Raw genomic sequence first — 12576 nt, forward strand, 5'->3', positions numbered from 1 at the left:
GCTGCAGATCCTCATAGAACTGCTCTACTTCAGCTTCTTCAGCATCTGTGGTTGGGGCGTATATTTGGATCACTGTGATGTTAGATGGCTTGCCCTGAATTCGAATTGAGATCATTCTGTCGTTTTTTGGGTTGTATCCAAGCACTGCTTTAGCCACTTTGCTATTAATTATGAAGGCTACTCCATTTCTTCTGTGGTCCTCTTGTCCACAGTAGTAGATCTGGTGGTCATTTGATGTGAAGTGGCCCATTCCAGTCCATTTCAGTTCACTGACGCCCAAAATGTCTATCTTTAATCTTGACATCTCACCAATAACCACATCCAATTTGCCCTGGCTCATAGATCTTACATTCCAGGTTCCAATGGTGTGTTGATCCTTAGAACATCGGATTCGCCGTTCACCACCAGCACCGTTGGCCGCTAGCCGTCCTTTCGGCTTTGAGCTAGCTGCATCATCACGTCTGGGGCTAGTTGAACTCATCCTCTGTTCCTCCCCAGTAGCATTTTGACCATCTTCCGACCTGGGGGTCTCATCTTCCGATGGTATACCGACATATCTCTGGTTGTACTGATCCATTTAGTTTTCACGGCAAGAATACTGGGGTGGGTTGCCATTACCTTCCCCAGGGATCGCATTTAGTCTGACCTCTCTGTCATGACCTTCCCGTCTTGGGTGGCCCTTCACGGTTTAGCTCATGGCATCATAGAGGTGCTCAAGCTCCAGCACCACGGCAAGGTAACGATCCTTTGCTGAAGATTATTATTATTATGACACAATAATTACTGAGTTTGGAGAGATAAAGAACATTGGACTTCGCACATACAGCAAACAATTTAAAATTTAATGCGCACTTTGTCTAAAATATTTACTGATTTCTTAGACAGCCTGAACCCCAAAGCAAAATTCTCTGCTTCTTTTCCTGGACCTCCCAAGCCACTTAGAGTAATTCCAACCAGAGTGGTTGGGGAGATGTTGGACGCACACACACACATTTCCCAGCTCAGGCACAGCAACTTTTTGCTCCATTTATGTGGAGTTCTGCTTTTAATTTTAAAAGAACATCACATTTTCTCTGTTAGAGTGAGAGGCTGGGGGAATCTCCTGAATGTACATGCTTAAGCCCATGTCTCAGAAGACGTATGTATTCAAACTTAGATACTCTCTTGCATCTAGACGGGCAGGGAGGAGGCAGTATTATTAATGCAGGCTAGCTATTTGTGACATGACTAGGGCAGACCTTATATCAAAGTCCACAAAATATTCTTTGAATTTATGTTCAACTACTGTCAGATATGTTTGTCAGAAATATAAACCAACTATTTATACACTTGTCACCAGTTTAGAAGGGGCAGGTTGTAGGAAAGATGCAGGAGTGTAATCTGGGCTTTCTGGTCCATACAACAAAATGCCTTAAAGTAACTACATAACTGAGATGTAAATCAAATATTAACTGCTCTGGAGCTATAGTAAGCACATGCCTTGCATGCTGATAATTCCTGGTTCAATCCTTGGCACCTCCAGTTAAAAGACTCAGGTAGCCAATGATGGGAAACACCTGTCTGAGCACCTGGAAAACCACAGTCAGAGTAGACAATCCCAGGCGGGACAGACAGCTTGACTTGGTATAAGGGAAAGCTGCTTCCTCTGTTCTTGTGCAGTTGCTTTGTCACTTCACTCCACTAGTACGTGGTTGAAGATCCCAAGTCATTCTCGGGAAACACAGTTTAAGGGACTGTATAGAATGACAACACACAATTTTGATTCTTCAGGTAGAACAAAACTGCCTTTTTAAAATTCTGGGTTATTGTTAGCTCCTTTAAGTGGCCTGCTTGGGCAGAAAGTTGGGATAGAAATCAGATCAAATGAATAAAGGATTGCAATTATTTATTTGTGTTGAATATGAAAGATAAAAAACTAGGGACACTGACACCAATGTGATGTAGCTGGATTGCACAATACGGGACCTACAGCAAAATAAAAGGGAAGGAAGTCACATATACTGTATGACCAAAGAGAATAGAGGAACACGATGATTCATAAATACATTCAGAGTAGAGGAGTGCTGCAGCTGACCTCTAGAAAAAGGTTTCTGCTCTTTGATTTAATATACAATGTATACTTCCACCTAGAAGAAAAAAATTCACAATGAAACAAGTCACCTGTATTTATTCACAAAGCAATCCACCTAAATACAAAGAAGGCTTTGAGCTTTGCAACGAAGGCATATTTTTCAGCATAGCGATTAAAAACGGCCACAGATATTGGAATAATTAAAGCACTAAAGAAAAAACAGGTTCTTTGGGAGAGATTCCAGACCACTGAAAATCTACTTCAGCCCATGCTAGAAAGAAAAGTTTGCAGTCATCCAGTGACTGCAAATCATTTCACCCAGGACACAGTTGAGGAAATGTGTACTAAAACCACAATAACCAAAGCCCTGTTTTAACTAGGAAGTGGACGCTAATATTAAATTACCAGGATATGAGTGCTGAGACAAGAATATGAACAGTACGTGCTCACAAGAATGTTTTTATAGGCCTCATGGTGAGGAGGAAGAGCTCTTGATAAAAGGAATGCTAAATTGTCGACCTTCTTTCCACCTGTAACCCATTTAAATGCTTAAATGTTCCAGAATATTAAAATATATCGGAAAGTTCTGTATCAGCATCAGCAACAGTACAAAAGGGGTGAAGCATCTATAAAAACAGTCAAGGTAAAGGATAATGTTTTTGACCACAAAACTACTGATCATTTTGAATGAGGTTTTTACCCTGCAATTACCATGCCTCTTTCATGGAATTTTATGAGAAATCCTGAAGACTATGTCCTCTAATAACCCTCTGGAGTTTTGCCATTGCTTCTTCTATCTTCTCTCTTTCCAGTATTTTTCTATCTTTACATACTTGTAAAGGGGAAAAATAGAATATTTGCAGTGCCTTTTGACTGAAAGCACTTGGAGCCTTCTTGTCAAAAGCACTCCTTTTTCCTCCCAACATCAGACTGTTCTGTTTTAGGAGAGCCATTAAAAGCTGTTTTTTAAAGAAAGTCCTAGAAGAGAATCTAGTATAAGTTAGAACCCTTTTTCTGAATTGTGCTTGGATATTTTGTTCTCTTTCTTAGTACTTTTTGTTACAAAGAAAAGAAATCACTTTGCATTTTGGACATAAAACTGCTGTGGCTTTGAATTGTTTACCAGCATTACAAAATCCCTTTTTTCCTAATTAGCAATGAACTTATGTTCATATAAATGAATGCCAACAGATTTAAGCCCCCAAAGTGAAAGCAGGCATAAAGCATGACTGAAAGCCACATAAAGCTAAAGAAAGCAAAATTAACAAAGAGTTGAGATTCTTTAATTCCATTATTTGCAGAATGACATAAACTGTAGGAATTTGTAGATCCACTCACTCAAAAAGTTCAATTTGTAAGATTGACAAAGATGACTAAACACAAGTGCATGAGTTTAGAAAAACCAGCTTCTGGGGTTTTGCAGGAAAGAACTTGATTTAAAAGAAAATAACACAGCCATTGCTTAATTATGGAAGCACTCTCCATGCAGAGACATGAGTCTCCCTTTATGGTCACTGCAGCAAGCTACTACATGAAATATTAAGTAGTTCCTTTTTAATTAAAAAAGCAATTCATAAATATACATGCTGTGAATATACGGCAACAAATATTAGATTTTAGAGATAAAATAGTTATGTTACTCTGTAAACAGATACTTTTTGTGTGTTATATGCAGTTCAGCTGGGAACTGAAGATTTTTTTATTGACGCTTTGGTAAACCTCATTGGTTGCTGTCAATTTCAGATGGTAGTAATGCAGGGTTACCATATCTGAATAGCAAAACTCCAGATGGAAGCAAGATATACCACCTTTCTGTTGCCAACTAATGATCATTTGCAACCCAGATATGGTAGTTTTAATTAATGGATGCTCAAGATTTCTCAATATAGTGTTCCAAATTATTTGCATGGCAGGCTTCAGATGACTTCGAATATATTCTGTGTGAATTATTACAGGTAGTACAAATTAGTATTTGTAACTAATTCAAGCACATTTCTCCCTTTAACACAGGCCAAAAAATGACCCTGCCACTCACCCACCCCCAAAGTATTTAGGATCCTTGCAGACTAAAATATTTATTATGGTAAAAACTCTGGGTCCCCAGCATGGTACTTGCAAATGCAGAAGTGTCAACAGATACCTCTTTTGGTGTAACTGTGCTCTATGCCCCTCCTAGTCTTTTAATTGCTTACAAATAAATAAATGGGTATGTTATTCATTTGCTTCCAGCTCTCTGTAACCCAATGGACATAATCTCACCAGGATCATTGTTGGTCAGTAACTGCTTCTTAAAGTTCTTAGAAGCTCCAGTTCATCTCATAAGTAGTAGTGACCAGGTACCTTGTGTTTTGTTGGCCATTTTTTCAAGTATCTTAATTTTTTCCAAGCATTAGGTTTCTTCCAGTGACTCTTGCTTCCTCCTTATGTATCAAAATGTTTAAGTTTTAGTTTCATTATTAATGCTTCCAGTTTTCCTTCATCTGATAGTGAGTGATTTGTTGTGATTTGCTATTCTTCAAGGCCTCAACAATTTTCTCTAATACCACATTTCAAAAGCCTCAATTTTTTTTTGTTCAGCCTTTCTGATGGTCTTTCACTGTCTAAGAAAACTGCATCCTTCATAATAAGTACCTAACCCACAAATCAAAGAAAAATGTCCTTAAACCTCTTTTAAAGGCCATCACATTTCCACAGAGACAAAGGGAAGAAGGGAGCTGATTCCAGAGTTACAAGCCCAGGTCCCTAAAGACTGACAACTTGGAGACTATAACCCTGGAGCAAAGAATTGAAAGAAAGCCCTGCTAATGTAAGGGCAGACAGCCACAGTCATGACTAGAGACTATAAACACAAGGGTTATTAGTTTAAATTGGGCTTTGGCTGGAACAGGGAGCCAATAAAAAACCATGCACTGTATGAAGACCTGAGACTAACAATGGAAGGTCCATAAAAGCCCAAGCAGCACTGTTATGACTAAGATCAGGGGATGGAGACAAAAATCAGAAACAACTGCTAGGAGAGTATTAAAATAATAATCAGGCATGAGACAACCAAGGCACAAACCAATAATCCTGCAATCTCCTCCAACAGAAACACCTGGCTCCTAAGAATATTTATCAAGGCAAATTAGTGACCCTAGCTATAAAATCACTAAAAGGGCAGAAAACCAGCAGGTCATCAATGAAGATCTCATGTTGAAGTGCACTGCCAATGATGCCCAAAGATAGTTGCCTAGATAACAGTATCTGATGATTAAGTGTGTCAGATGGACCAACATAAATGTAAGGTGCTAGGATTTGGCCACTAGAATATCATTTAGAATATTAGAAAGTGCCATCTCAGTTGAGTGGCCTGCCCCAAATTCTGACTGGTATAGATTGAGAAGGCTATTAGAAGACAAAAATTAAATTATGGGAGGGCAACTCTCTCAAGGATTTTAGACAAAAAAGGCACAAGCTGGTAACTTGAGCACAAAGAAGAATCCAAGAAGGTTTCTTTAGCAAAGTATAAACAATGATGTGCTTAGAAGAATCAGGAAAGCTACCAGTAATTAATGAACAACTCACCAAGCAGGTAATGTAGAACAGGAAATGGGATAGAGGAGTAACATAAAGAAAGGAGGGAAAAGGATCAGCAGGTAAAGAAGTAGAAGGAAAACCCTTCATGGTTTACCACCCTCCAAGACAGGGATAAATTCAAATGCATCCAATATTTGCTCTAAATATTGAATTTTCTTCAAAGAATCCTATTCATCTTCAGCTTTGTTTCATACCCTGAAGTCAATTTTTTCCATTATTTGCAGATGATATTTTATTTCCAACCTTAGCATTCTAGTTGCCGGTGATTAGTGTGACTATTTATTTATTTACCTGAGTGCTTGTCATAATAGAACTCACTTCTGTTCCCTCAGCAACTGCAGTTAGAGCATAGGCTTGGATTACTGTCATTTTGATTTCCTTGCCTTTGAGATCATTCTATCATTTTCGGATTTTATCGTAAACAAATTTCAGTAATGATGCCGACGTCAGTACCTTCTATCATTTTTCTTGTTTGCAGTAGATCTAATGTTCCTCTGATCACAAGTGATCCATTCCAGTCCATTTCTGTCAGAAAGTCAATGTTCAATCTTGACATATTTACTCTGACATCAAGTTGCCTTGATTCATGGTTCTGACATTCCACATAAAGAATATGTAAGGGTATACATATTTTTGCAGCCCTGAACTTTTCTTTTGGGAAGGTATCATGCTGCAAAGGAAAGCTCCACTCTCAAGTATAATCATTCATTCATTCATTTTAACCATTCAGTTGTGTCCGGCTCTTGGCGACTTTATGGAGAGCTCTCCATGCAGCCCTATCAAGCACAGCTTCTTTTAACTGCTGGATGTTCATATTGGTATCTGTTTTGATGGTATCAAGCCAGCGTATTCTTGGTCTGCCCCTTCTTCTTGTTCCACTAACAATTCCTAGCATCACCAACTTATATGGATACCAACAGTGGACCCTCCAGGCTGGATGGAACAAGCCACTGGAGAAGAGCAAGGGCCAGCACTTAGTAGTCAGGGTTTTGATGACGTTGTTCGGGGAAAGCATATAGGAAGCCCAACAACTGATGGTGCTCTTGATGAAAGGGGCAGCCTACACTGCACAAAATCTTACCAAATTGGTACAGGGAATGTCAGAGGCACGTCCCTTGGCAAATTGGAAATTGTAAAACAAGAAATGACCGAAACAAACATAGATATCCTTGGTATTAGTGAGTTGCACTGGACAGGCAATGATCAGTTCAAATCAGATGAGTTCATGGTCTATTTTTCTGGAAGTTTCAACACCAGACGAAAGGGAGTTGCATTCATTGTAAGCAAACAAGTTGCTAAATGTGTCGAGAATCCCAGAGCATACAGTGATTGTATAATATCTATCCAAATCCGAGGCAAGCCACTCAACAGCACCATTCTTTATTTCCAAGAATGTTTCTGGGCCCCACAGACCCAAAGATGTTCTTAGAAAGTAAAAAGTAATGGATAATTGCAGCTCATTTTAATTTGGAAGGAAAAAACACAGAGAATATCCTGGAATGCTAGAAACAGGGTGGCTATCCCAATGGTTTGCTTACTGGTAACTGGGACTAGTCACATTAATACAACAATCTTAAAAGGTTTTCTAGTCCACAAAAGTTTGTGCTGTAATAAACCAGTTTCTAAACACCACCATAATCTTTGTTGCTTTTGTTGAATCATGTGATTAAACGTGATTATTCATGTGATTATGACTTTGGGAAAACTTGCAAGAAATCTAAGTTGAAAATCAGGGACATCATTTATGGGAATGAATACTTATGATTAAATATGCAGCATAACAGGAAAAACTTGTTTCTTTTCAGGAAGCTTGCGTTAAGAACCAATTTAAAAAGGAGCAGGAAGTCCTCCATCCATCTATAAAAGATGCAGGGCTATCAGAACACATTAAGTATGAGGATCCTTTTGCATCTTGGCATCATAAGCAGGTAATATAATGATCAAGGGTAGGCAGAAAATAGATCTGGATCTATGTGATATATCAACAAGGATTTATTTCTCAGAATTTTTAATAATGATAGCAATAAAAATGATTACCTATCACCAACTTATCTAGACCTGTTTCAGTCAGATTTCAGACTAGGATTCGGTACTGAGACAGCCTTGGTTGCACTTGTTGATGACCTGTGGCAGAGCCGGGATAGAGGTGGCACATCCATCCTAGTGCTCCTTGATCTCTCCCTGGCTTTTTGTACCATTGACCACAGTATCCTTATGAACTGGCTGCAGGGGTTGAAACTGGGGACACCATTTTATGGTGGTTCTCATCCTTTTTTCATGGCCAGTGTTGACAGGCAGGAAAAGGTCATCCTCTAGGCCCCTATTACATGGGGTGCCACAGTGTTTGATGCTCTCTCCCCTCTTGTTTAACATCTACATGAAGCCACTGGATGAGGTCATCTGCTGGTTTGGGGTTCAGTATTATCATGAATATGCTGATGATACCCAATTATACCTTTTGACTCCAGGCTGGCCAAGTGAGGCTCTTGAGTACTTGGAAGCTGTGCAGGCCTGGTTGGGGAAGACCTGACTCTGACTCAATCCTACAAAGACTCAGTAGCTGTATTTATCAGGGACCCCTGGATCCTAGGACTTTCCATCCATACTCTTGGATGGAGTAGCATTTCCCTGCTCAAGAATGATGCACAATCTGAGGGTCCTTTTGGACTCACAGATCCTGCTCAAGAAGCAAGTGGCAGCTGTGGACAAGGGAGCCTTCACTCAGCTCCATCTTCTGGATCAGGAGGCCCTTCAGACAGTCAATAATGCCCTAGTCACCTGAAGACTATTGTAATGTACTCTACATGAAAACCATTCAGAAGCTTCAGTGTGAGCAGTGATGGGCCTTGGTATGACCATGTGACACTTCTGCTCCACAAGCTGTGCTGGTGGCTGGTCTGCTTGGCACCCACTATGTTGCTGTTCTATAAAAGCCTTGAAGATCTTGTTCTCCCAGGCCTTGCTGTGAGACAGATGGGGCCCCTTGAGAGTATTTGCTATTTTTGTTTTCTGTTTGTGTATTGTGCCCAGATATCATCTTGTTTGGGGGTTGTGTGGTTTTTTTTATGTTACTATTTGTGAACTACCCAGAGTCAGTTGGAGTTGGGCAGTATCCAAATTGGAATAAATAAATAAATAAAATTAAGTTTAATTAAGAAAGCTTAAGATAACTAGAAATGGATTTTTATGTGTATAAACTATGAGCTCCATTCAGCTCAGCTAGTTCCTCAATTTATAATTATTCTACATGCATTTCTGTGGCATTTGGCTCCTATTGGTAGACTTCAAGTACAGTAGATGCCTGATCTCTGTACTCCATAGGATGATAACGATGATGGTGATTTCTGTTGTCCTATGTGCATAACTTTAGGATTATGGCTACACATGATAAACAATGGTCCAAAGTAATGTACAAACCTGAAAATCAAGTTCTGAATCTTTAGATATTTTTATGCCTTTTAGGCATAATGTTCCCCAACTCAGAGCATAGTTCAAAAATAAAATATTGCATTTCCTTTTGAGTTTTTTTCCAGCTTATTTTTGTGAAATTTATAGTAGTGATGCATATAGAATTCTGAATGCCCTGGCTAGTTTGGGCTGCAGATAGCCTATGGCAGTACAGAGTCTGATTCTGATTTTTGTAGGTATAGACACATTGTGGCATCCGAATATCTCCAAAGATCTGAATTGAGCAGATAATACTTTTTCCTGTAACACTTTATGAAAGCGAAAGTTGAGCTTTGAAGAAGAACCGAGAGAGAATTGAATATTTCTGAACTTTGATATTGGGGACAACACCTGAGAATAACATGGCTAGCCAAGAAAACAAATAAGTGGATCACAGAACAAATAAATCCAGAGTTCTTATGTAATACACAAATGACCAGGTTCAAATTATCATACTGTATTTTGGACATAACATGCAAAGACCTAAGTGTCTGAGAAATCTATAACGCTGGGAAAAATGGAAGAAAAGAATAGAAGAGGACAACCAGAAGCAAGGTGAATGGACTCATTACAGAGGTGATGGGTGCACCACTGGAAGACCTGAAGGGCCAGGTTGGGGAGTGATCATCCTGAACAAGATTGGTCTATATGCTTGCTAAGAGCTGACACTGTCTTGATGGCACATAATTAATCCATATGTTTCTTAGTACTGAAATGGGCTTGATTTAATTGGTAGTTGACCCTCTCAACATTTTAAACAACTTGGTTTAAAACATAACATTTATAAAATTGAGGTTGCATTGTTTTCCTATACTTGTAATATCTGTCACTCTATATTAATTGTTATTAATCATTATTATAATAAATAGGTAACTAACAATGTCACTATATAAAAATTACACTATATGAGTTTATCACAAATAGCTGTTAACATTAATAGGTATCCATGAAAATCTGAGTTCCATGTTGGATCATATTCATGGTGGTGATGTTATTTTCTTTACTTCACAGAAAAGACATGGCAGGAGTTTGGATATTCAAGATCGGCCTAAGGGCCCAAAGGATTGTAGAGAACCAAATGCATCATCTATGTTCCGGAGACACACTGATCCAGCACAACAGTCACAGGTATTGTAAGCTCATCTTTTTTTTTCCAGACAGAATTTGTAATGCAACTCAACTTTGATTAAAAAAACAAAAAGACAAAACAGATCAAATTCATTTTTCTGTGTATGTCACTTGAAGAGAAAAATGACATTAAACAAAATGAGAAGCTTTGGAGAAGCTCTCAGGAACTTCCAAAGATGGTTAAGAAACTGCAATATTTAATCTGATGGAAGGGGAACTACTTAATAATTTCAATAGTAATTTAAATAATCAGAGGTATGCATTTTGATTATATTATTTTAATTAAATTTAAATGTAAATGAAATCAAACTTAGTTATTGTCTTGGTCCCACACACTATCTTTTGGAGTGCAGTCCAGCAGAACTCTTAAATATCAAGGACAGCCTTCAACCCAGAAACAGCTGAGTATCTACCTCATGGCCTTTGGCTCATAACACAACATGGTACCTACAAATTCCAGTATGCATACAGACAATTCCTTTGGTTTCTGTCAATTAACTTTGACAGAGGTTAGACTTTTTTCTTTTTCTGTGACTGCCTATGTGCCTAAGCTGTGCACCAGACAGTCAGATCACCAAGGAGAAAAAATGCTGACCTTGGCTTTTGCACATAGTAATTTTTGTTTTTGTTTCAGGGCAGTTCATCCATCCACAACAAGACTTCCTTTAAAATTAAAAATGATGTGTGTCTGTGCAACTTTATTTATTTCACAGAATTTATATGTTGCCCCAATCATGGATTCTGGGTGGCTTACAACATGTTTTCAAAATTACAAGTGTAATTTTGAGTCATCAGAAAGTAGGGAATTATATGGGACACAGAGTCATCAGAAAGTAGGGAATTATATGGGACACAAAACAGGCAGCTGGGTATGGAAACTAACCTGAGGTCCACATCTTGTTTTTTAAGGAAAAACACTGGGGAAAAATGAAGTAGAATATGAACAATTTATGAGGTGGATAAGATACAACTTCTCCATGTTACAAGTAAAGTTAGGCCATTAGAGATTTGGTGATAGCAAAATTACTATAATCTCTAAGATTTGTATTTGTGGCTGACACATTTCTTTCCCTTTGTTACTAGAGGCCACAATGGGTCCGTGCCTTATATGATTTTGAGGCGGTGGAGGGTGATGAGCTGGGATTCTGCACTGGAGATGTCATAGAAGTCCTGGACAACTCTGATGAACATTGGTGGAAAGGCTATTTACATGGAAAGCTTGGCCTCTTTCCTGCCAACTATGTACAGCCAATTAACTAGTGAATTCTCATTGTTTCTGACAGTGGTTTATTGAGAATGTTCCATCATAGCAATAGCAGAAAACTCTTAATATGCCTGGTTAACATTCACAGCTTTCACAGTCCTAACATTAATTACTGTTCAAACATACCATCTTCTTCTGCAGCTCACATGTTCAGAAAATGATGAGCTACGGACAGCTTTGATTGATCTGAAGCATGATAGCATAAAAGTCCTTCTTGGAGCTGTTTCAACTCTCACACTTATTTAGTGCTTTTAAAATTTAAAAGTAGATTAAAGTATATTTAATTGTATAAATGAACATGCAGAACTTTAACTTTTAAAAAAGGCAAACAGAGAAAGGTCAAGCAAATTATTTAAATAGTATTCAATCTGTTGATCAGTGCACCTATTATTCCATTCTCTGGAGAAATTGGATTCATCCCCCTTGAGAAAAATGTAATGTATTCTTTCTTGGTTTGATTTGTCTTTCCATACCTAATTCCCCGCTTATTCTAAGATTATAAATTTCTAGTAAGAAAGCTTCTAAAACTACTTTGATTGTCTTTCCAAATATTGTGAAATGTACATGTTTACCACACTGAACAAACACCTGAGAATATTAACATTTTGTATTTGAGCAACTGTTTCATTTTAGAGTAGATTTCTACTTCCTGATACTTGGTAAGAACGCAATGAAAAAGCAACCTGTTGAAGGATTTGAATTGTGGCCATTGAATTTATGCTAACAATCCTCTTACCATCACATCTGAGTCACAGAGCAAATCTATAAAGTAAACATATATCAGTTTTATATCTGATAATAACTTCCTTCAAAGCATACTGGGAATTCAATTATGATAATTATTCTACTGTTTTTAAATTCCTTAAAGAGGAAATAAGTATTAATCCAAGTTTCCACTTGTTTCCTTCCAAGCACATATGACAAGAAAAATATTTGTTAGTAATTATATTTACATCAACTGTTTGTGTTAGGTTTTTTTTACCATCATACATATATTTATTTGTCGTAGATACCTGTACATGTTCTTCTACGCTGCTAAAATATGCTACACTAGAAGGCACCTAAAGAATGGAGTGGTTATAGAAAAACT

General features: G+C 38.1%; 1 protein-coding gene across 2 annotated transcripts in view; it reads left to right on the plus strand.

The window, feature by feature from the left end:
* GRAP2 (GRB2 related adaptor protein 2) overlaps positions 1-12159 on the plus strand; it is an 80976-nt gene extending 68817 nt beyond the window's left edge. For both annotated transcript variants that reach the window (XM_063308677.1, XM_063308678.1), the window contains 3 exons: positions 7453-7575; positions 10106-10222; positions 11306-12159. In XM_063308677.1, coding sequence (XP_063164747.1) covers positions 7453-7575; positions 10106-10222; positions 11306-11482 — 417 coding nt within the window. In that variant the 3' untranslated portion in view covers positions 11483-12159. The remainder of the gene's footprint in view (positions 1-7452; positions 7576-10105; positions 10223-11305) is intronic.
* The last annotated feature ends 417 nt before the right edge of the window (positions 12160-12576 follow it).

Source organism: Candoia aspera, chromosome 7 (genome assembly GCF_035149785.1).
Source record: "Candoia aspera isolate rCanAsp1 chromosome 7, rCanAsp1.hap2, whole genome shotgun sequence".
Lineage (NCBI taxonomy): Eukaryota > Metazoa > Chordata > Lepidosauria > Squamata > Boidae > Candoia > Candoia aspera.